The sequence below is a fragment of the Grus americana genome, chromosome 2, assembly GCF_028858705.1.
Source record: "Grus americana isolate bGruAme1 chromosome 2, bGruAme1.mat, whole genome shotgun sequence".
In the NCBI taxonomy this organism is placed as follows: Eukaryota; Metazoa; Chordata; class Aves; order Gruiformes; family Gruidae; genus Grus; species Grus americana.
Window position 1 is genome coordinate 22,897,116 of NC_072853.1, and position 25,737 is coordinate 22,922,852.

The 25,737-nt window shown below is 36.7% G+C and overlaps 1 protein-coding gene across 9 annotated transcripts in view; it reads left to right on the forward strand.

Moving 5' to 3' along the window:
- Positions 1 to 25,737, forward strand: part of UBR5 (ubiquitin protein ligase E3 component n-recognin 5) — a 91,437-nt gene that overhangs the window by 35,053 nt on the left and 30,647 nt on the right. For 5 of the 9 annotated variants that reach the window (XM_054815121.1, XM_054815123.1, XM_054815122.1 and 2 more), the window contains 14 exons: positions 1,284 to 1,495; positions 6,626 to 6,742; positions 6,827 to 6,937; positions 7,672 to 7,826; positions 9,760 to 9,877; positions 10,738 to 10,922; positions 11,683 to 11,792; positions 13,223 to 13,335; positions 20,133 to 20,276; positions 20,372 to 20,483; positions 20,685 to 20,839; positions 21,753 to 21,950; positions 23,042 to 23,252; positions 23,873 to 23,917. In XM_054815121.1, coding sequence (XP_054671096.1) covers positions 1,284 to 1,495; positions 6,626 to 6,742; positions 6,827 to 6,937; positions 7,672 to 7,826; positions 9,760 to 9,877; positions 10,738 to 10,922; positions 11,683 to 11,792; positions 13,223 to 13,335; positions 20,133 to 20,276; positions 20,372 to 20,483; positions 20,685 to 20,839; positions 21,753 to 21,950; positions 23,042 to 23,252; positions 23,873 to 23,917 — 1,986 coding nt within the window. The remainder of the gene's footprint in view (positions 1 to 1,283; positions 1,496 to 6,625; positions 6,743 to 6,826; positions 6,938 to 7,671; positions 7,827 to 9,759; positions 9,878 to 10,737; positions 10,923 to 11,682; positions 11,793 to 13,222; positions 13,336 to 20,132; positions 20,277 to 20,371; positions 20,484 to 20,684; positions 20,840 to 21,752; positions 21,951 to 23,041; positions 23,253 to 23,872; positions 23,918 to 25,737) is intronic. The other 4 variants (XM_054815124.1, XM_054815130.1, XM_054815126.1 and 1 more) reach the window with 3 other exon arrangements.

The window sequence follows — 25,737 nt, forward strand, 5'->3', positions numbered from 1 at the left end:
GAGCTGTTGCGCAAATGCCTAGAGAATTTCCAAACTGTTAATCCAACCTCTACTGTGATTGTTTGTTTAGTATAGTTTTGTTACCTTTCATGAACTTGTTTTAGTTTATTAATTGCTGAACACATAAGTTCCTGTTACAAAATTATTAGTCAGGGGTCAGTGTGATGTTTGCTAGAAAGTAAGTACAGTACTTTATGAAATATATCTGTGAGACAAGCTGTTGTGTTTGGCTTATGTAAAAACTTTCCCATTTATCTAATACAGCAAAAGACCCAAGACTTGGCATAATTTGTTGAAACTATGATATAATAATGTGGTCATCTCATACATGTAATTCCAGTTGATTTTTGTGAGCTTAAGTGAAGTACTTAATAGGTTAAATGCATTATGTGCATGTACGAATATTCAGCATCTGACATAACTCCTTCTAAATTCCTCCTTTTTTTTCCTTTCCTAAGGTTATTCTATATAAGACGTTACCACGAATTTTATAATCCTTATTTTCCATGCATAGTTGACTCTTGGAAAGTTAGTTTGATTACCTGATTTAAAAAATGTATCTGCATGAGCGAACTGCAGAGTACTGGCTTTAGACAGTTTGTAGGCCAATTGGAGGGGAAGCATTTTGGTAAGGAACATTTTCCTACAAGGATCCTTTTTAAAACTTGTCTGACTCTTGAAAAGTTTTCATTTGATCTTCTCAAAACAGATACACTTTAATTTATTAAATCCAGTCCTATGGAAATTGCTTTAAACAAAAGGGGTTGGATTATCAAACATGTATATGAGAGCTTTTTTTAATGCTTGCTTTCTTTAACCTTTTCAAATTACTGGGTTTTTTGGGGGGGAAACTTGTTATGAAACTCTCTAATAAATACTCTTTTTTTGGTTTGCATAAAGATACCTAACAGACTATATAGACTTAGATTTTTGTTGTTGTTGTTACTACATTGATAAAACAGTACTACAAAACTGAATATTGTACTATAAAACTTTAAATTGCAATGTTAAATGTATTTGGACTCTTATGATGTAAGTGAAAATGCTTTAGCATTTTTTTATAGTGCACAAAACTGTAAGACTTCTTTATTTCTAGTTTATATTTATGTTTAGTGATTCTAAAGTACATATGCTTGAAAGGGTTAATATATTGAATGTTGCATGTCAGGACTTTATTTTTAATCTGTGTGAGTAGATTTAACTGCTGATAGTTGCATCCTGAAGGGTCTTTACTAGAGAGTGGCTTACTTTTATCCCACTGGTGTGACCCAATTGCATACCAGTTCTCCTTCTTCCCTTAGAGAGAGACTCTGAGCTGTTGCGTGAACGTGAGTCCGTTTTACGTTTGCGTGAACGAAGGTGGCTTGATGGAGCCTCATTTGATAATGAAAGAGGCTCTACAAGTAAGGAAGGGGAACCAAACCTGGACAAGAAGAATACACCTGTTCAAAGTCCTGTTTCTTTAGGAGAAGACTTGCAGTGGTGGCCAGATAAGGTATTGCATTTTTTTTTTTTTACTATTTTATTTGCATGCTGTGCAATAGATCTGTTTGTTTTTTTCCAAATAAATACTCTGTGTTTCCTTTTTGAATATTGCATCTCATTTTATGTGAGATAATGTAATAAAGCATATTCTTTATTATGCACTTAGGAAAATTATAAATAACTAGTAACACCCTTATAGCTGTGCTTCTGTTGTTACAGTTTTCATTTTCTTCTCCATGTGTTTTGAAGGCACTGCTGTTGATCATAAGTTTGGGGTTTTTTTCTTTTTCTTCTTTTCTTACTTAGGTGCACAAAGCATTTAATAGGCAATGGGAAACTCATGAAGCAATTTAAACTGTCCTTCATCATAGAATCATAGAATGGTTAGTGTTAGAAGGGACATTAAAGATCATCTAGTTCCAACCCCCCTGCAATGGGCAGGGACACCCTCCACTAGACCACATTACCCAAAGCCTCATCCAACCTGGTTTTAAACACTTGCAGGGATGGGGTCTCCACAACCTCTCTGGGCAACCTGTTCCAGTGCCTCACCATTCTAACAGTAAAGAATTTCTTTCCAACATCTAATCTAAATCGACCCTCCTTCATCTTAAACCCATTACCCCTTGTCCTGTCACTACACTCCCTCATGAACAGTCCCTCACCAGCTTTCCTGTAGGCCCCTTCAGGTACTGGAAGGCTGCTATAAGGTCTCCCTGGAGCCTCCTTTTCTCCAGGCTGAACAGCCCCAACTCTCTCAGCCTGTCCTCATAGGAGAGATGCTCCAGCCCTCTGGTCATCTTCATGGCCTCCTCTGGACTCTCTCCAACAGCTCCATATCTTTCTTGTACTGGGGCCCCCAGAGCTGGATGCAGTACTCCAGGTGGGGTCTCACAAGAGCAGAGTAGAGGGGCAGGATCACCTCCCTCAACCTGCTGGTCACACTTCTTTTGATGCAGCCCAGGACATGGTTGGCTTTCTGGGCTGCAAGCGCACACTGCCGGCTCATGTTGAGCTTCTCATCAATCAATGCCCCCAAGGAAAGGAAACTTTTTTTTTTGGATTGGCATTATTATTCCCAGAGATACTTTCAGTTTGAGTGAATCAGGTTTTTAAGCAAGAAAAGTGTAAGTTGACATTTATTTGCCGTTGTGTTTTGAGTTGACCAATAACTTAAATGAGTATTGATTGCTCCTTCAGAATCCCTTTGGCTTTGATTACCTGGTTTTCTTTGTAACCCTAATTCCATTTTCAGGCAAGAAGTAATTCCCACATGATATATAAGTCTAATAGGAACACTAGCTGTATGTTGCTAACTGGATATCTGTAGTCATTTTTTTGTTAATCACAAACAAACGCAAAACAAACAAGCCAAAAAACTTCCTAGGAATGGAAGTGATAATCTATGTTTATTAGACCAGATTTTATGGACTTGGGGTGTCCTTCTAGTGTTATCTGTCTGCAGTATCTGTGAGGTTGCTATTTTGATGTGTCATGCTTTCTTCTTCTATGTCTGTTTCTTCCTTTCCAACTAAATATAGATAGAGAGCTTGAAGAAGGAGGTGAATTTAGAGGCTTATTTCTGCTTACAGCTGCTCACCTTTAGCCGCTATCATCTTCATTCCAGCATTCAAACTGAGAAATGAAGATACCTAAAAAGAATGTCTAATAATTGCTCTCCCAACCAGACCTTTTCTGTCTGAAGTGTGATTTTATTATTTTAGCCAGTAATGTTGAACTGCTCTCTTGGTGAAAATTGGCAGCTTATGTCCCTCTTGCTTTTGCTATAGTTATCTAGCTTGAGTAGATAGAGATTTCAGGGGTTTTAGCATCAAAGAATAAATGTAGCTTAGATTTGGAATACTAACTTATATTTTTTTTATTTCCACTGCTGTGTTTTCGTAACATTATTATGACCATTATTACTGTTCTGGTTTTCGTTTGTGCTTTTGGTGGGTTTTTTTGGTTGGTTGGTTTATGGGGTTTTGTAATTAACTACTTCAAGAATATTTTTCCTGTTAACTCCATTCTTCTCTCTGGCCCTGAAACTTAGTTACTAAATTAGTTTGGGTTTGGTTTGGTTTTTTTTCCTGCATGGGTTTTTTTTTTTTGTTGTTTGCAAACTTGGCAGATCCTGCCCCACGATGATTATTGCAGTCTTTTATTGGGCATCTTTTATGGAATTAGCTTGCTGTGATATCTAATTGCATGCTTGTTCAATTTAAATATACTGAACTTCTTCCAAGAGACCTGTTTGCATATGCACTCATATAAATTCTAGCTTCCAATTAAATGAAGGTGTCTTTCTGGAAAGACCTTTCATCTTTATCCAAAAGTAGTTAAACTTTTCATCCTGTCTTTCAGCTGAACATTCATAAGAAATTGTTCTGCATCTTTCTTGCTATAGCCCCACTCTGAAATTTTGGTGGTGGTATTTTCCAACAGAAATTCTTCAAGGTGAATCATAAGGGAGACGATTTAGCTGAGAGGCCAGTTCAAACTTTTCTTCCATTTTGAAAATTGGAAAGGAGATCTTGAAACATTAATGGAAGAAGACAGTAAGCCAGGGGAGAGATTAAAGTATGTGAAGAATTGTTAGAAAATAATTTGGTTGCAAATATTCAGTCCATGATGAGGATGTTTAACGTGCGTTTATGGGAGGTAAAGTACCAACCTGAGAGGAATGGGTGAAACTTTTGGAAAGCTGATAGTCTTCACAAATGCATCAATTTCACCCATATTCTGAGACTCATGATGTTGAGACATGATGCATAGTTTTTTTCACCCAATAAATGAAATCAGCTGCTTGAGAATTCAAATCAATGTATGAATTCTTCTCATAGTTCAAATCCCGTTGGACTGTAGTACTGTTAGTCTATACTGCCACATATCAACATTATGCCATGCACATCAGAGCCACTCTAGTATGGCCATGTTTTTCCTGCTAGACTGTAGTTAGGTGCAAGCTGAGCCTTTAGTTTTGTTCAAGTAGATATATTCTGTTTAACTATCGAGATACAAGATTTTGTCAGCAGTCTGCATCATCTTCAAGTATGTAATTTCTCTGGTCTGAAGTCAGAATTTATAGTTGAACACATAAGGCTCCAGGTACAGAATCAGAGCTGTCATGGTCATGCAGCCTTGTGCTGTTAGTCTTTTGAATGGCCTTATGGAGGTGTATGTAGCATTGGTCCTGACTTGTACATCACAACTACTATATTTTGATAGAAGGGAGAGAAAAATATTGAATGGCAAGTCTCTTTAGTGTTGAGCTTGTGGTATAAAACTGTTTGTTTATAAAAAGCTGTAAAACATATTAGCAAGATTAGAGGTCATAATGATACTGTCTTGGAGCAAAAATTAGTTGCTTTCCATACTTAACATGTGAAGATTCATTTATGCTGATGAAGTAGAGATGCATCTCATCAGACTACAGTAGGTTCTGATGGCAGTTCTTTCTCATAATATGCAGTATTTATACGATGGCAAGTATTAATCATGACACAGATAAGCATTTGTGCTACTTCTGTGCTGTGTTGGTAGATGCCCTCCAGAGCAAAATCATTCTCTTACGATTTAACTAATTCTAGATCCTGTTATCGGGGTATAAAAGAGAATTGTTTGTGATTGCTTCTGTCCTTTCCTGCTGCCTTCTTTCTCTTCTTTCCCAAAATATTGGTAAACAATTTGATCTGCTGGTAAGAGATCTACTGAATCTTGTGTTATTCAAGGACACATTTGCACCTTTTGAAATGTGCACTTCTGGGCATGAAAATAGTAAAAAAAAAAAAAAAATAGTGTGAACCCAGATTTATGAAACAAAAAATGTTTGTACTTGTAAACTTCTGTAGCTGAAAGAAAAGCCCCTTCATTTAAGGGACAGATAAATGTGGGCTTTTTTTAATGATCTGACAAGAGTTCAGCTTCCCATCAGATGGTTGAATGGCTTAAATGTAATCTAAGAGAGGCAGCTAAAGATACTGATCTGGGAAATTACTACAGAGAAGACTAAGAGATCATGTGCCTGTCTTTCAGATTTGTAGCCCTAGAAGACAGCAGTTGATTTTATACTAGTTTAAGTTGTTTTTTTCATTTTTTAAAAGCTTTATTGTCCTTAAGTGGAAGGGAACCTATAGTTGTGACTAAGTTTAGAAAGAGCATGATTGTCCTATAGGTGCATTTGCTGAGGAGCAGCGAAATGACAGGCCTTACAAATGTTTCTCAGTAAACACAAGTAAATGTTTTGTGAAATCACTCAAATTCACAGGTCTGTTGAACAGAGATCGGTTTCAATGCAAGGGGGAAAGAGAACTTGGAAAAAGTGAGATTGTAACTGTTAGGTAGTAGCTGCAACTTTGGTATACATCTAAATGTAAGAGTGGGGGAAAACAGGGCTGTGAGATCTGGGTGAGGGACAGGATGAAGCTATTGAGCAAAATGGTACCATCTAAGTCATAGAAAGATGCCATGTGAGTTTTGATAAAATGTCAAACAAGGAGAAAAGGAGAGGAGGGGCAATAACCCATAATTAGAAGCTTTTCCAGCATCTCAGGTCATAATGAGGCATTAATATGACATGTAGCACGCTGACTTCTTTTTTTTAAACTTGATCTTGTTTGCTGTTGTGTATTTACCTTCAGAAGTGAAAGATAAGAATTGTTTAATTGATGAGGCACTGAATTTGAAATTGATTTCTCAGGTAGTTGGAAGATCTCTTCATGAATATACTTAGGAATGGAATTATGTTGGGTTTTTGTTCATTGCAAAAAGCCAGAACTTTAGAGGGAAACTTTATTTTTAAATGTCAGAAGTCAAGAGATCTTCCCATCTTTAATTCCACGAGCAGTGTTGTGTGCTTAAAATGTTGTGCAAGCTCTTAATAAATCGTCCAAGTTAATTGTCATGTAAATGTATTGATAAACTTCAGGAAAATAATACCTATTTCTTTCTTCCCTTTCTGTCAGAAGCAATAATGTGTGTGTGCGCGCATGCTGAGCTTGAGACAAGCTGGATGTATCTTTATTTTCAAATTAAACATTCATGGGAACTCTGAAAAAACCCTTAAAAGTTACAAGTTCATTTTTTGCATTTATATACTTATAATGTTGCTGTCTTAGACTTTGTATTTCTGTATTTGTAGGATGGAACAAAGTTCATTTCTATTGGAGCTCTGTATTCTGAGCTTGTGGCTGTTAGCAGTAAAGGAGAACTCTATCAATGGAAGTGGAGTGAATCAGAGCCTTACAGAAATGCACAGGTACTGTACATCTTTAAAAGCTTACCTTCAGGATGACTTATATGCTTTGAATATCTAAACTTTTTTGTTTGTTTGTTTCCACAGAATCCTTCACTACATCATCCACGAGCCATGTTCTTGGGATTAACCAATGAAAAGATAGTGCTCCTTTCTGCAAATAGTATTAGAGCAACTGTTGCCACTGAAAATAACAAGGTATGAGATGTGTGCTGGGTTTTCCATTTGACAATTTTTCAGTTACTTGCAGTATATTATGGAGAAGTTGATTCTTCAGAATCATCGGTAGTAGAAAGTACTTAAATCGTTTGTTCATTCCATTTCTTTTCCTCTATACGGCTGTAAAAAACAAAACAGAAACCCAACTGGTGTTTTGTAAAAATGCAGAAAGGTTAAAAAAAATATGACAGATTTACAGGTGAAACACTGAAAAGATATCTGTTTTACCTGATTATCTGAAATACTTTTTGAAATTACTTTTTGCTCTTACAGTAGAAACTGACACTGGTTTAAGAATAGAGAAGCTTGTTAATGTTCTGTATATGTTTACAAGAAAAACTAAGGGCATTGAAGCTTTCAGTGCTTTAAAGTTATCTAAAATACACTTTTCTGCCCAGTTAAGAGTGAACTCGAAACTGATTTGGTAAAGTATATGCACTTGTTGAAGTATTTTTGATGCCTCTCTGTATTTTTTTTACCTTTTTTGTTTTTGTTGGGGACTGGAAGTAGAGGGGAAGAATTCCTGAAAAGCTCTTTTCTGGGGAAAGAAAAGGTGGTATGGGATAAAATCCCAAAGGGAATCTTGTTTGTTTCGTTTTATTTTTTTGCTTTCAAAACCATTAAATATTACATTATGGTACAACTAAGGTGCAACTTTTCTTTTTTCTTTTTTTCCCCTACCTTCTCTGTTCCTTTCTTCCCTTTTCTCTTAGGTTGCTACGTGGGTAGATGAAACTTTAAGTTCTGTAGCTTCTAAATTAGAACACACTGCACAGACATACTCGGAGCTTCAGGGAGAACGGATCGTTTCTTTACATTGTTGTGCTCTTTATACGTGTGCTCAACTAGAGAACAACTTGTATTGGTGGTAAGTAAATACCGTGTTTATGTACAACACCATAGATCCAGTGGATTTCTTCGTGGTCTTGGCTCTGAGAAACATTGCAAAATTACTGAACCACAGTAGTTCTGAGTCGTTTAACTCTGTGTTTGAGCTTAGGTTCCCTTTTTAAAGTATATTTATTCTCTTCTTTTAATGCCTAAAGCTTTTGGATCCAATTATAACATCTTTAAGAGAATAAGGTTGTTATTTTAGGAGATGTGTATAAATGCTTTAGTATTCAGGTATATCAGTACTACACAGAATAACCTTCTTTATGCCTTTCAGGCCTTTTTCAGATTATAAATACGGAACAAACTTACCCACATATGAGGTCCACATTCTTCTGTCAGGCTCTGTTAGGAAAATTTGGTCTGTTAGTTTGTGATCTAAATCTTAAAGAAAGGAGAAATAACATCAGATGCTCCCTCTGGAGCTTGTTGTTAAAATATAACACTTTTAAACATTGTAAAATATGAAATCTTAGTTAAAATATTTTAACTAACAATTTGATAATTAAGAAGCCTATTTTAAAATAAAATAACCCAAGAAAACCCCAAACCTCAAAAATAACATTCCCAAGAGAGCTCTGAAATTAATTTCTAATTTAAATGAATTCATCAAATATTAATAATGCATTGTCAGGATGCATTATTTTTGTCAGTGTGTCAGGAGTCATTGTATTACATACCCTGCCCAAAGCTCAAGTAGCTTTTAGGCATGGATGAGTTAAATACTTGGTGATGAGTTGGAAATCAGAGCACTGAAAATTGATTCTATAAAACAGCTTTCAAATTCTAATAACTTTCTGGAAAATATTTAAGTAGAATTGTAGCTAGACTTGTAAACTTAAACACAGCTGTATTTCACTCTAACTTCTAGTCCCAAATCTCAAAATTACAGCTCTCTGGTTCTTGGTCCTTTCATTATGTTACGGCTGACATACGTCAGAGAAATTACTCTTAGTATAGAAACTGATAAGCCATAACATTGGAGATACCTGGCTATTACGATCTGCCATTTTTACTGCTTTTAGCATAATCAATGCAATATATAAAAAAACTTCTTATGTAATCTTTGAAAGAAATTTATTTATTAATCAAGATATCCTTTCTGGGAAGGGTTAAATGTCAGCAGTGGTGATTTTATGTTAATCAGGTTGATGTAGACAGAAGCTTCTGTTACTATTGATATGCTTAGTCACAATGGTCTGCAGTACAGTGGACAGGATTTCCGTTTCCAGCATTGCACAGGACCGATGCTATTCATGTTACACTTAACATGAAGGAGGTTTTCAAATAAAAGCATCTAACTCTATAACCCACTGGCTAAAACATGAAGTACCAAAATAACAAACATGCTTAACTGCATACATAGGCATTATTTGCAGCTAAACTGAGTGGATCCAGTTACAGAAGTGTCCTTTTTTCCCCCTCTTGCAGCTTAAGCCTGTCATAAGAGTCCTAGACTCCTTCAGCCATGTCCCCAGAGAGAAAGTGAGACTTTTAGATTTTAAAAATAAAAAAACCTTATCCTGTTCCCCAATGACTGCAAATTCTGGAAATTACCACTAGTCATGGGAAAGATATCCTCGAGTTCAGGGGGGACAACCTGCAACTCGAAGGCTGTGACTGGAGCGTACCCTCTGCAACAGAAGTCTTGAAGCATTTTGGACTACAGGGAAAGCCGTTTGGCAGTGACGTATTTTACATGCTCTCCTTCCTCCTCCTCCTAATAAATTGGCCAGTTGAGATGAATTTGGAAAGTGGGGGTGAATATAGAAAAATATTTCATTTCTACAATGCTTTGAGGTTTTGGCAAAGATGGCATGGCTATATTAAGCAGAAGGAATAAACTATTCAAAGTTACAAACAGCATTTCGTTCATAGCCTTTTCTAAAATTATATGCATTTTTCCACAGGGGTGTAGTTCCTTTCAGCCAAAGGAAGAAAATGCTAGAAAAGGCAAGAGCAAAAAATAAAAAGCCGAAGTCTAGTGCCGGTATCTCCTCTATGCCAAACATAACTGTTGGAACCCAGGCAAGTGCAACTGTCACAAGTGGCATTTTTACATTGCTATATGATGAGCTTACAGCCTATTCTTAAAAAAAAAACCAAACACCACACCACAAACCAACAATTTAGGTTGTATTCGTGTTATGCACAAAAGTTGTATTAATAATATGGAATTAAAATAGTATGTTTTAATTACATGACTAAATTGATATGTCCTGTTAGTGTTGTTATTGTTTTACAAGTATGATTATTGCTGCAAACATGGAGTAACAAGCTGTACTCATACAAAGTACTTCTGTTTTAACTTACCTACTGATTCTGTATTTTGAGGGAAAGTAAGTATAGAAATAAGATTCTCAGTAATGCACGTATTGTAAGTGATTTGACATGTAAGTGCCTGCACTACTACTAGAGTCTGGGTTTGTTTATGCAGTGGTATAGGCCTTTCGTTCAAAGCCTTTACCAAAAATATAAACAGCTGATACAGAAGTGTAGGATTCTTTTTGTGATTAGTGTTAGAACTAATATGAGACAAAACAGCTCCTTCCCAGAAAGCACATTTCCTTTGGTTCCCAATCCATTCTTACCGACTCTAGGATGAGTCTGTGTTGTTGGATGAATTGTCCCTTTTGTGGTTGAGCGTCCAAATACTAGATATTAAACAGTTGCACTGCTAAAGTCATTGCTTTCAGCTGTGAATTGCACAACAGCTTCTGTTTTCTTAGCAAACTGCATAGTACATCATGCTGACTTTCCTTTTCATCTAGTTCCATAAGTTTTTTTATTTTTTCACTACTACATATGTCAGCAAGAAAATGCATACATATGTGATTTCCTTCAGTATAATCCATTGTTCTTATAGAAATAAATATTTCTATCTGTAGGTGTGTTTAAGAAATAACCCTCTCTATCATGCTGGAGCAGTTGCTTTTTCAATCAGTGCTGGAATTCCTAAAGTGGGTGTGTTAATGGAATCTGTTTGGAACATGAATGACAGCTGTCGATTTCAGCTTCGGTCACCCGAGAGCTTGAAAAACATGGAGAAAGCTAGCAAAACTACTGAGGCAAAGTAAGTGTTGAGAACACACACGCATACACACAGAACATTGATTTGATATTCTCTTGAAATGGTTTTTATCAGGTTGAACTTTTTCCCTTCTTTATAAGATCCTAGCTTTCTTGTAAACTCTGCTAAATGTGCACAAATGCTTACTGCAGGAAAGGCGTCTCAGTTGTGTGAAACCACTATAGAAATGTGAAATGCAGAAAGAATATTAGATGAAGAATTTCCTGCAGTGTTTCATAAAGTTTCCAGGATTTTATATTTGAGTAACTGAAAGTGGTTTTGTTATGGAACTGTTTTCAGGCTCTTCTTCATGGCATTGAGACACCTGTTTCAGTGCCTCCATCGTTTGCAAAAAAAGTAATTGGTTGACAATTGCTGTTTAAATGTTTCTTAAACCAGATTTAAACCGTTTCAGGAAAGACTTGAAAAAATTTAGCACTTCTAGCTTTTCAGGTTACTGTATAAAGCTAATAATTCTTCCTGTCTTCAAATGAAGTGCATCTAAGGATGTTTATTTTCTGTAAATTTACATCTGTGCTCTGTTAACATTATAAAGCTAATCCCTGATTAAGCAGGATAGCACCATTCCCAACATTAGATGTATAGCCTTGTCAGGCTTAAGATGGTTGTTTGCAAGTACGGAGTTATTTCATTAAAGTATAATTAAAGGAACATGGCTGGGACACACTGACACTTTGACCGTTGTTACGGAAAAGATTTTACCTTTTTCTTTTTTCATGCTAAGTAACACCTTTTATTCTAGACCTGAAAGCAAACAGGAACCTGTGAAAACTGAGATGGGTCCTCCACCATCCCCGGCTTCCACTTGTAGTGATGCATCTTCAATAGCAAGCAGTGCATCAATGCCATATAGTAAGTGATGTGTAGCTCATAGTAACATAAAATGATGTGTAGATAAGAAGTTTTCATAAAAGGCAGTTCTACAAAGATTCTGTACTAATTTCAGAATCCTTTTTGGACTTTCAGCCTGAACTGCAATATATGTAAAGGCTTTTGTAATAGAGTTTAGATAATCAGTGAATTATTGGTGTTAAATTTAAAGGTATTAGTATGAGCAGTGACTACTTGATGTAAGGTGTATCTAACCAAGCATAACACTTAGTTCTCAGAATCAGAAGTATCTTTCAGGAGGTGATCAAGAGGAAGTCTGAAGATAAAGTTGTTTATGTTTAATTGCAATGTGATAGTGAGGATTTTTTTACAGCCCGGAAGTTGAACTTCTTTTGGAAAATTCTTTTTAAGCTTGAGCTGTTCTTGTGCAGCTTGCCTTGCAGGTGAACTTCAGTGCATAAAGCAGTAGCTTATCAACTATTACATAAAATATCTAATACTAGATGTTCTTTACTAACATACAAAAGCAGAGAAGTCTTCTCTCTGCTCCTGTTTCTTCTAATTGCTCACACACTGCAGTTTTAAGAAGCATTCACCTAGAGAATCAAATGGCCTCTTTCAGTGACCAAGAATCTTGTATGCTCAGATCTGCAGTACTAATTAATTTTAGTAGTAGAGTCTTTTGCTACTGATTTCTTCTTTTTTGCAGTTCTTTCAACTGTAATTTTTCAATGATTATGACTTTGGGATTTTGAACTGGTGTTTGAAGTCAATTTCACAGTTAGCTTAGAAGTTCCCTGCTTCTTACTTTAAATACGTTGATAATCTTAATTGTACTATGTCCTCAATTCAGGAGGTTAAAGGTTCTCGTCAGTGTTAATTTAGCCATGTTATGTATTTAAATTTGATCCTGAGTGTACAGTTACTGTTCAGATAATATCTTTGCAGCAAATCTAACTGTATTACAATTGCTGTTAGCCCAAATAACTATTTTCTGCCTCATTTGCTACTCTTCTAGACGTTTACCAAACAATCCATACCTAGTGGACAAGCAGACTTTTTGTATGGGTGATATGAAGCACAAGCAGGGCTGAATGAAGGATCTTACGATGTCAGCCTTGATACTTAGAGCATGAATATCTGAGCCCTGCCAAACCAATTTCTTGTATTCTAATTATTTTGCTTAAATTTCCTTAAAAATTGCTTTGTTTATCAGGTAGGCTTTATTAGCGCTAATTTAATAGAAAAACATGAAAGCAGCATGGTATACTGTTAGGTAGCTCTGACTTTAGGGGGTTCTAAAGTCAGATTCTCATTAAAGTCTAGATTTGATGGTTGATAATTTTTTTTGGGGGGGGAGAGGGAGGTTTGGTGTTTACTGAACATTGCATTTTGATGCTTTGATTAAATATTTCAAGTCTTTTTTTTTTTGGTAATTACTTTTGTCTCAGAACGACGACGATCTACTCCTGCCCCAAAAGAGGAGGAGAAAGTGAATGAAGAGCAGTGGTCTCTGAGGGAAGTTGTGTTTGTGGAAGACGTTAAGAATGTTCCTGTTGGCAAGGTTTGTCTAAAATACACTGTCCCACCGTCTTTGGAGAGGGAGGGAAAAAAAAAATTCCTTTTAGATAAGCTAACTGTTAAAAGAATCACAGTTTCGGGGATGCTTGAGAACATTTCTGACTAGTATGACTTTTGTTGATTTTTATTTGTCCATAACACATGGATAGTAATAGACTGAATGCGTTGTGAATAAAACTTGCTGAATCTTAAAAAATAACATTCTGGTACTTTAAGTTGAACCACAATATTAAGAAAAGCAAATGTGGTTTTATCCAAAAGATTATTTCTGGTGACTTGAGCAATAGGTCCCACAAGTCCAGTGAGATTGAAAATTTACACGTTGTGGCTGACTTTTACATACACATCAGCTGAATGTTTGGGTGCATGTCATGCTCTGCAACCAAAGAACAGAAATGTGTTGATTAGAAATAACATGCTTCATTAATATGACTATAAAGTTATTTGATTTATTACTCCAGGAAAATGGTTTGTTTGGTCCTTGTATTTTTTCTTTTTCTCTCTGGTAAAACTTTGACTAAGAGTGCTATAGAGGAGAATACTCCATTTCTCCTTTGGCATTGTTGTGTGATGTTAGGAGGGATTAGTTCATCTAGACTGTTCTCTGCTATGCTTTTCAAAAATAAGAGCAACAGGAAAGCCAATAAAAGTTTTCCACAAAATGAAAAGGTTGGATTGCGCTCTACTTGATTCATAGAAGATTTTTAAAAAAAAAAAAAGGTTATCAGAAGAGGAAATAACTGTTCAACAGAAGGCAGTTGGATTTAGTCAGGCTATTTTACCTGTATCCTTAATGGCTTTAATTGTGCAGGAGTGGAAGATTTGCCTTCAGCAGTATCTTTGAAAGGAGGAGGCCCACAATGAATTTTCATTATCAAGTTTAGACCGGTTCTGCAAAAGGGAATGTGGAGCAACTTAGTTCATTGAAACTTCAGTTTCTGTAAATGAGGTTTTGAGCTCTAGTTGAAGTTGCTGAAACTGTTGTTTTCCTCTCATACCGGCTTTGGGAAAGCCCCTGTTGTTCTCATCCGTCCTTCCTGGTTTAGATTCTAAGATTTTCAGGACAGAGACTGTTTTACTATTTCTGTATACAGAAATACATACAGGTGTATGTCTTTGTGCACTGCGTCAAGAGGAACTACTGTAATAAATATAGAAGAGCTTGAATTTTTATATGTTGATATTTTCACTGAAGTGCTAAAACCAGTAAGTGGGCTGTCTTCTGAATAGAGTTACTGGTGCTGAGTCTATTCTATATCAGTCATTTAAGGCAAAGATGCCTTTTTTTCTTCATAAAGCATGCTGTCCTTTTCCACTGATGTATATGGTCATTCACTTTTTTCCTTTTACAGTTTTGTAACACTTGATCTTTAAAGTTTAGATAGAATCCAACAGACAAAGCCATAATTTTTTTTTTTGTTTGGCAGTGTTCAGGTTAAAGACAGAAATACAGTTTATGCCTTGTTATATGGTCTGTTTCTAATTTGGATCAGCTGTGTGATTGTATGAAAAAGACTGAAGGCACTTTGGTCTGCAGAAGGGTTACTCTTCGCAGTATTCTCCTACACGCTCCGGAATAGCACATGTTGTTCATTGTGAAACAGTAATGTTTGTAATTCAGCTTGTTGTGAGTTGAATTAAGTGCAAAGATGATTTGAATTCTGAACAGTCTGACTGTTCTGTGCATAAATAATTTTTGAATGTGTACAGAGGTTCAGATTGCAAAAACATAAAAGCCCAAACCCTACCCTTTGGAGTCTACCCAGATATACCTTCATCTGGTCTTCCATGGCCTTTTGTTTACTGAATGATGTTCGAAAAAGTCCCATACTTGATGTATTGGTATGGATGGCCTCAGTGGCCTGAGCATCCTGCATGAGAATATACTATTCCTACATAACCTGGGAGTTTGTTACCTTTGGTGTTTGAGAAAATTAGAAAGGCTTCTATGTTTATAAAGCATGGTGTCAATAGAACAACACTTAGCTTCTCTCAAAGTGCTGTTATTGAGTAAAATATGTATTCATGGAGCATCTGAATATTGGAACATCTTTGAAAAATACACACTGGTAATTAGCATATGTTTTTTGACCACACATGAAATGAATTGCACTAAACTAATTGATCTGTGAGGCCAAAAATCTTGCCTTATGTAATGATTCAGATCTGAAGTAGTAAGTAGTAAGAGGAACAAAAAACTGATCTCTGTCCTGGAAGACCAATGGAATGAAAAAGCCCAGCACTCATCTCTTCTGTTTTCTGCGGTGGTGAGAAATCTGATGGAGTCTTCTTTCAGTGTAGTTTAGAAAAGAGGTGGACTGAAATAAGCCTTTGTTACAGCTCACTGGTATCAGAGGAATAGAAGCTGGTTTTGTCCATCCTAAGCACTTTGGGATATTCTGCTTACCCACATTAGCTTCTGGATCTCCTCTTCTGGAATGGCTTATCTGAAACCACTGTTAGAACAAAAGTGTAGGGAACCTGGGTTGGAGCTGCTTTTTTCTTCTTCGGCAGCTGCAGTTTGTTTTGGTTGGAGGCTTTCCATTGGCAGTGTTCAAGGCCTTCCCAAACTGCTTCTGTTCATCAAAGTCATCCTCAGTCAGGTGAGACTTCTGTGTATTACCAGTTTTACAGTTCCTATGCACAGAAAGCTTATCAGTCCTAGGAATTTTGTGAAATACAAATTTCAGTTGAGTAGTTTGTTCTTTAACTTGTACTTTGTATTGTATTATTTCAGTCAGTCACTTGAACTTTGATTTTTATTTGATTTCTGTCTGAGATTGAAGCCTTCCAATGAGAAGGATAAGATGAAAGAGTTCAGGCTGGATATAGGCGCAGAAGAGTTACCTAATCCTTATTAGGAATCTGGTTTTAATCCTTCAAAGTAGAATATTTTAAAAATTGTGTCAGTGTTTCTTTGGAAGCGCTCATTCTACTTTGAGAGTAGAGGTAGAAGCCTTTTCTGCAGTGTTAAAATTTCTTCCATTCCAACAAGGAGATTAGATAAATAAAAAATGTGTTTTCCCTGATCTTCTGCTGCTGTGTCTTGAGAGGGAATATGGTGATTCTGGAGAGGGAAAGATTCTAGAGATTACCGGTGGATCTAAACAGGTTTGTGTCTGAAAGGCCCAAGTACTGGTAGTCAACTTTGTTATTTTTAGAGGCTACTCAGCCTGTTGGTAATGTGATTTTAAATGAACAACCGTAAGAGGGAACAGGGAAGGAGAAGCAGGTCTCAGGACCTGCCTCCACCTTCTTTTGAGGAAGGGACTGCAGTTGAATATTTTCTGCCAATCTGTATGCTTTGGCATTGTGGTTTAAAGGAGTGTGGCAATGGGTATATAGTAAGGGTAAAGGAGATAACACATATGTTCAGAGAATCACAGAATGGTTTAGTTTGGAAGGGACCTCATAGATCATCTAGTTCCACCCCCCTGCCATGGGCAGGGACACCCTCCACTAGACCGCGTTGCCCAAAGCCTCATCCAACCTGGCCTTGAACACTTCCAGGGAGGGGGCATCCACAACTTCTCTGGGCAACCTGTGCCAGTGCCTCACCACCCTCACAGGGAAGAATTTTTTCCTTATATCTAATCTAAATCTACCCTCTTTCAGTTTAAAAATATTACCATGTTTCAGCTGTTTCAGTTGATCAATTGATTTTTTTCTTCCATTAAAAAGAAACATCAGATCTTGTTATATTGTATTTGAAAATACTCTAAAAAGATACTTTGCTTTTGGAAAAAATCTTTAAACTTTAATTTTGTTGCTTGCTTTTTTCATTTGTTTGATTAACTTCTTCTAATTTAGTCCTAATAAGGCAAACATTTGTATATATAGTTCAGTAAAATGCTTATTTCTAATTGATGAGACTTTTCGATTAGCAATACGAACAGTGTAAGTACTTTAGTTCTGTAAGCTAAAGTGTCTAAATCCTTTAAGCGCTTGCATTTTATTTTTGTTAATGCATTTTTCAGTGAATTCAGACTCATATAATTTCAGTTAGAGGCATGTGGATGTTGCTCATTTATCTTGTTTAGTGCCAGCCCATTATACTACGTCTCTGCTTTGGAGCTTTCTATGCACAATTGCTATCAAGTGTTTCACTCAAGCTCCTGGTTGCCTGCTACATCAATGGGTAATTTTTTTTTTCTTTCTGTGTAACAGCCAATAGCTGTAGTAGTAACTGTTTAACTAAAGAACTGTATTTTAGTTCCCCTTTGAAGAGGTGAATTTCTCCTCAGCAAATCTTAATAGACATATTTTCCAGTTTTTAAAGGTACATGATTTTCTTCTTGAACCACAAAATGGGAAAGAAAAAAAAATTTGGCACGTGGACTCTGAAGGAGTTCCAGCATTTTAAAAACTGTCAGCGTTTCTTTGAACACATGAAAAGTGATGTAAGTGAAATGTGATGTAGGTGAGAAGACTAAAAGCAGCCACAAAGCATGTAGAAGAAAACTTTTATTTATGGAGATAGGATATGTTAAATATTTGGGGATTGTGCCTTTTCTTAAGGTGTGTTTCATCCCCTCACCCCCCTCTGATTATAAATTTGAAGCTTCATAAACAAGATTTCATATGCCCTGCTAGACATTGACCATTTGGAATCTTCTGTTCTCAGAAACAGCCCAAATTCACAAAGTGTTTTTAGCAATATTTAGTAATTAAAATAAATAAAACCAATAAATCTACATGTCGGACTAGAATCTGTGATTGAAGCATTGGCAAGTGATTTCAGGTTTACAAGTTAGTCTGATTACCTTAAAAACAGCTGGTGAAGGGTTTGGAGCACAAGTCTTAGGAGGAGCGGCTGAGGGAACTGGGGTTGGTTAGCCTGGAGAAGAGGAGGCTGAGGGGAGATCTGATCACTCTCTACAACTACCTGAAAGGAGGTTGTAGCCAGGTGGGTGTTGGTCTCTTCTCCCAAGTAACAAGTGATAGGATGAGAGGAAAGGGTCTCAAGTTGCCCTAAGGGAGGTTTAGATTTGATGTTGGGAAAAATGTCTTCACCAAAAGGGTTGTCAAGCACTGGAAGAGGCTGCCCAGGGAAGTGGTTGAGTCACCATCCCTGGAGGTATTTAAAAGCCATGTAGATGTGGTGCTTGGGGACATGGTTTAGTGGTTGGACATGGCAGGGCTAGGTTAATGGTTGGACTTGATGATTTTAAAGGTCTTTTCCACCCTAAATGATTCTATGATTCTATCTTAATGTACCTTGATTAAATTGTTTTACCAAATGACGATTTTTGTCTAGAGTGTTGTCTTGCGAGTTTCAATAGAAATCTTTGTATAGTCTAGATCAGAGTTAATGTTCATGAATCTTTTGGCTAGGTCTGATTGTTGAAAATTTTGGGTAGTATTCTTACAGCTGTCAGTGATGCTCTACTACTAGAACTAGGAACTCTGCTACTAGAGTGAAGTTTCGGTATATGGGAAACAAGTGCTCTGACTCTATCCGCAATAATCTTTGTTACAAAAATCTGCTAATACTTTCTCTAGTATGCTTGATAGGCTGCACCTAGCTAGAGAAATTGGGAGAAAAAATGGAAATGCCTGTATTTTTATTACCTACAATATCTTGAAAATTTGAGTGATGGTTTTTATTGTTGGGACATTTTAGGTAAAGTCGATTACATCTAGATTGTTAATATTGCTTTATAAGCACTTTCTGTGTAGAAACTATTGAGAAATTAGGGCTTGATCAAGGTTGATGGTTGCTTGTGTCTAGTTTTGATCAAGACTGAGAGCATACCAAGATCTTATTTCTACTCAAAATTAAACCATTTTCTGTCCTTCCCCCTGCCCCCTTCCCTCTTAGCTTTGTTTTTCTTTTGAGAAAATATGGTCTCAACTGGAAACTCAAAGAGCTTTGCTGTTTGGTGATAGCAGAAGATGTTTCTTTATCAAGGAAGCCTATTTTGACAGTTCTGATTAGATATGCATGGCAGCAACTCTTTAGAGAGGCTCACAGTCTCAGAAATGACTGTGTCAGTGTGGGGTTGAATAACTTCCATTTCCTTGGGGGGCAGAGAAAGACACAGATGCATGAAGTGTGTCTGGGTAGATTTGTCTGTATCCTTCAGTCCTAAGGGACTGAGTGGAGAACTTTATCATCGAGTGTAAGGAATAAGTAATAGACTCATACACCAACACTTCTGTTTTCCACTATGCACAGTCATCTTGAGAAATGAGCACTAGGACTCTGCAACAGAGGCTTTAAAAATGTAGATGGGGGGGAGGGGGAGGGAGTGATTTCCTGTTTCTTGTAGTACAAGAGCTAAGGGCACTTAAAGACATAAGAGGCTCAGCATAGATGTTTTCTGTTGAATTGTTAGCTAATGTTTGGAACTCTTTGCCACAAGAATAGTGTTTATTTTCAAAAGTGATTGGACAAATTAGTAAGAGAAAGGTCTGTTCAGGCTATTAAACGTGAAGTTGTCCTGCTGTTTCCAGAAGCTGGAAAGACACCAGGGAAGTATCAGTAGGAGCTGCTCTAGGCAGTTGGTGCTGGTTCCTGTTGGACATAAGACGTTGAAGTGGGGGGGCCTTTAATTTGATTCAGGATGCCTGTGAAGTCATTAAGAAATCCAAGTTGTGAAGAGTTCAGTAATTTTAGCAAAACAACAAGGCTCATGACCAAGAGCTGTAGAATTTTATCACTGATCATTGTGAACTTTTTTCTTCTCCTGATAAAGGTCTGGTTTATTTTGAAGCAAACAAACCTAAACAGTTTCTATTCAAAGCTTTTGGTAAAACTATAATGTATTCTGCTTGTAGGTGCTAAAAGTGGATGGTGCTTATGTTGCTGTGAAATTTCCAGGCACCTCCAGTAATGCAAACTGTCAGAGCAGTTCTAATTCAGATCCTGATCCTTCTTCTCTTCTCCAAGACTGTAGGCTGCTCAGAATAGATGAACTGCAGGTATGTCTTTGTGAAACATTGAGAAAACAATCAGTATTTTGAAATGTCAGCACTGTGTGCTTAATCACATCTTAAAATTTTACATCTGTTTTCAGGTTGTAAAAACTGGTGGAACTCCAAAAGTTCCTGACTGTTTTCAAAGGACACCTAAAAAGCTGTGTATTCCTGAAAAAACAGAGATCCTAGCAGTAAATGTAGATTCAAAAGGTAAGTAGGACTTGCGCCATAAGATACTCTGTTGGATCCTTTATTACCTGTCTCTCTTCCTAGTGGAAAACAACTACTGTCAACCTGACATAAACAGTTGTTTCCATTGGTATTAGTAATTCTTTAAAAGTGCTTTAGGAGTTCTTTTACTGGATGCCATCAGTAAAAGACATTAACTTTTTTCTTTATGTATCTTTGAAGGAGTGCATGCTGTTCTGAAAACTGGGAACTGGGTTCGATACTGCATATTTGACCTTGCCACAGGAAAGGCTGAACAGGAAAATAATTTCCCTACTAGCAGCATTGCATTCCTGGGTCAGAATGAGAGAAGTGTTGCTATTTTTACAGCTGGACAGGTTTGTGGTTCTGTATCTCAATCATTTAACCTCACTGCACTTCACTTATGTCATCTTTGAATGGGATGGTATGGCCTTCTGTAAGGCTTTTCCAAAGACTGGCAAAGAATAGATCTTTGAATGGGTTATGAAAGACTTGCTGCCGCCATTAATGTTTTGAAGGCACAAGGGGAATAGTACTTTCAATAATCTTACTGAAGTTCTACCTTGAATAAAAGGTAAAAAAGGGGAGGAAAACCTTGAGAGAGTACTTCCTGTGTTAGTGTAAACTTGTTATCTAGCTATATTTTGGAATTGGGTCAGATGAAAATCCACTCTTGAGAATAAATGGAAATGTGAACAAAAAAATCTTTATTTGATACTAAAAATGATATATCAAGATTTTGTGCAACTCTTTCTACTATCCAATGTTATGTATCTTATTTTATCTGATCATACAGCTTGATTACACTGTGCAGGCATCCATGAGGAGATCTGAGAAAAAATACCGAAACCGTTTTCGTAACTGCAAGAAACAGAATATACTTTGCTTAGGATAGTTGAAGGAAAGATTTTTTGCAAAAGAACTGAATTTGAATGTTTCATTTCAATATATTTAACTTTTTCTGAAGCATTTAAGTAAGCTAAAAGTATCAGTACTATATGTTTCATTGGTAATGTTTCCTAATGAATGTATGTCATAAAGAAGATACTTTCAGTAGTATTTACTATGTTAAGCACATTTCAGGCATTTGAGAAAGAGAATCTGGTATCTTATGCTGTGCCACTTGTAATCATAGGAGACAATGGCATAAATGAGAATTTTAGGTAAACTGTTCTCATTGTTGGCAGTCAAGCAGAACTAGACCTTTTGGGAAGGATAATATTTATAAATTGTCGAGACTTAACGATAAAACTTTTTTCCCAAATGTAGGAATCTCCTATTATTCTTAGAGACGGAAATGGTACAATCTATCCAATGGCGAAAGATTGCATGGGTGGGATACGAGACCCTGACTGGCTTGATCTTCCACCTATTAGTAGTCTTGGAATGGGTGTTCATTCCTTAACAAATCTTCCTGCTAACTCAACCATCAAAAAGAAAGCTGCTATTATCATTATGGCTGTTGAGGTAAGATATTTTCTTTACTACAGAATTATGTGCTTTTTTTTCTCTTGCTTTTATAAAGTTATGCTTAAAGCAGCTTTGTGTTTAGATACTGATTTGTATTTTCACTATTTCAAAGAAACTAATTTCAACAGAAGGTTCTCTTAGAAACATGAAAGCACAAAAAGATTAACATAGTCAAGTGACTATCCATTTTGGGGTTGCATAGCTTCTGTATCAGGCTTTTAACTAGTAATATTTTTATAGGAATTACTTTTAAAACTGTTACCTTTTTATGTATACTACCAGTATACAATTTTATTTGTTTTATGGGTGCACAGTTTTTCTGAGGGATCCAACAACTTGTTTTCTTGTTAATGCAATACTTTTTTATTCTTTTTTACTTTTTTAATCTAATATTTGGACCATATATTAGGAAGTTATGAGAGTCAAGGGAAGATTTTTTCACTTGAATTGCCTGTAGAGTTCTGTACTCATCTGTGGTGCTGTATGAATAGTTCTGCTGTGAATTTATGTATGAAGTTTGTATAAACCCATCAGTGATTTGGCGCAGTTTAGTTAATCTGCTCTGTGCTATGCTGCCACCAGGAGGTATTGTGTACCTGTTAGACTGACATTGATTTCACAGTGGAGTATTCCATCACTGTGGAAAAGCTTGTTATATATGGGCTGAGCCTCCCAGACCTTCAACAGCTTCTATTCATTCACTTCTCAGCATGTATATCACTCGTCTAAAACAAATATGTAAGAGCTAGTTGATGTAGACTCCTTAGTTTTTTTCAGTTGTACCGCTTTTCCCATGTTACATGTAGCCATGAGACAGAAGTAATCTTTTGTGAGCCTGATAGCTTCTGCTGCTTAAGCCTCTCCTTTCCTTTGACTTGTCTGTGCCTGAATGCATGCTGGTTTCTGTTTTTAACAGTGCTATAATTGAGATGATGCATATTCTCTACAGTTCCTGCACTGACTTCTAGCCAATGTCCTTGGTGTAGAACTATTAATATCAAAAACAGAAAACTAGAAGTACTTAGAAAACTTGTATGTGTGCCTTTTGTATTTTAAATTGTTAAAATATTTTGTTCTTTTGAGTACAGAAGCAAACTTTAATGCAGCACATTCTCCGATGTGACTATGAGGCTTGCAGACAATACCTGATGAATCTTGAACAAGCAGTTGTCTTGGATCAGAATCCACAAATGCTGCAGACGTTCCTTGGCCATAGATGTGATGGAAACCGCAATATTCTGCATGCTTGTGTGTCTGTATGCTTTCCAACCAGCAACAAAGAAACGAAAGAGGAAGAGGGTGAGCTCAACAATACAATGAAAATAAACTTTTAATGCATTTTCAAGAACACTTGAAATAAAGGCTGCATTCTTCATAAATGGGTACCTTAAAATTTAGCACCTCAAATGTGTCCTAGCCTTTCAAAGGTGCAGAGACAACGTTTTTTCTTACTCTCACAAGGATTTATAAGAATTCAATACTTAAGAACACTAAGCTGTTTTTATTGATTGTAAAAGACAAACTTTTCACATTCACATGTTAATTTTAGATGAAAACAACTATTTTTCACGTTTATATCACTAGTATCCCCATTATATCACTAGCAAATTTTTAAGAGAAGCGGTATTTAATACTTTTCAAGTGTTAGAGTATATGTTAATACCTCCAATAAGAAATGCTACTTGCAGTTGACATGGATTAATAAATGTGAAAGAATGACCTTCTGTTAATGCCAGTTACTGACACCATTTAAAATGTCTATTAAATACTGTTATGTTAAAAGTATTTTAACAGAAAAGGTTGCTAAGTCAAGCACTCAAAAATTAGGAAATGCCAGAATTAAGTTTACCCACGTGCTGTACATGGGTGTGCATTGTGAAATGGTCTTTAATTACACCGTCATACTATTTTTTCCACAGGACTACCTCATTCAGTGCACAAGATGGACGGTGCTCACCGAATGGGTAGCTATTCAATATTTCTTTTTATCCTCATCATTCAGTGTGTGGCCCCATTCCTTACTTATTGCACACCATACAAACCCTGCACTGAATAATGAATGAACTTCCTTGTGGGATTTTTGTATGGTGCTGTCATTGAATTTTAGTCATTTATAGACCTTAATTGTTCCTCATATCCCTATTTGTAAAATGGGGTTAATGCTGCAGCTTTCTCATGTCTTGAAGGTATTCTAGCTTGAAGTTTTTCTGTATTCAAAGCTATTAACTAATTTTGAGGGTTCTGTTTGAGAAGCCTAGGGCCTGATCTCATTTTTTTGAGTAGGTTTAGAGCTGGATTAATAGTGGTTTTAGTTGTTCTGTGAATGGTAATTATTTCTGTGAGTCAGGCACCTTTTTAAGTGTCCAGAAATGAGTAAAATGTATCACAATCATCTGTAAAACCTTGTTTCACAAAGTTTTGTGTGCTGTTAGATGTGGCAGAAATAGGTTCCAGTTTTCCAAAGTGATGTTCAGTGGCATTAAACACAAGACAACACTTCCTCCCTCTCCTTGCCAAGCTGTTGCTGCCTTACTACACGCCTTCCAAATGTTGCAGCAAACAAGGCATAGACAGCTTGCTCATTATACAACCCTTCATCTTTAGTGTGTCGTCCATCCTGTGCACTGATTGAGGCAGGGGTCGTCTTGGGGGGACGGGACACAAAAAACCCCCAAAACAAACAAAACCCAACTGTGTAACTGAGGGTTGTTTTACTATAAGCACACAAGGAAGCTGAAATAAGGATGCATGGGCAAACTTAATCTGACTTTTCCTAATCTGAGTGCTTGTCTTTGCAACCTTGACGTTTTTTCAGTAACTTCATTTGGATGTAATTTAACTTTCTGAAAAATGAAAAATGTGAACTTGATAGACTTTTAACACCCCTCTGCCTCTCTCTTTCCCCTCACAAAAATTCTTTTAAAAGGGCATTCATATCTTTAGATTCAAATCACATTCACCTTCCACTGTAACTGTTAGTGATGGATATTAGGACAAGCTTATTTTCTGTGTATCATCTGGAGGGCAGTGGTGACTAATATTACTGTCTGTAAGTTATACAGCCATCTGTTAAACTGTAAAAGAAGTTTGATTTAGAAGGAAAGGCTTCATTTCCAGACTTCACATATGATGTTCCTTAACAATTACAGAACATACTGCCCCTTCCCAGCCACTACCTGCCTGAGATCCTTCACTCTTCTTCATATAGATTCTCCCTTAAGTGCCAGAAAGGGAATATTGAGGGCAGGGATAAACTTGCTTCCCCCGCCCCCCCCCCCCTCAGATCCTGTGCCTAGTTTCACCATAGCTCCTGCAGCATTGGATAAATGAATCACAGGCCTGCAAAGCTGGGGGAAGGCTGCTCTCTTTCTCTGTGATTTGGTGTCTCCTCAGTCTTGCCAATAGAAAGGATCTTGGGAAAAGACAGGTCCAAAAGAAATGTCCAAAGCATGTGAAATCATTAAAAGTTACGATACTAAATTTCAGATAATCTTACTGAACACCTACAAACTGAGTTTTTTCTGTAGAATTGGGACAGATTCATTAGACAACAGAACAGCAGATGACCCATAGAGCCAGGGCATTTACAATTGATGGGTCTCCAAAAATGAATACTAACTTCATAAGTGGGACAGTGAAAATTCAGTTACGGTTTACCATGGGACCAAGGATAGGTGAAAGCTCTATGCTGCAGAGAACAGTTGTATTGCTTGAGGGATCACTCTCAAGAACTGTGACTCCCTGTGCGAGGGATGCAGAAATACTATGTGATGGGTCAGGAATT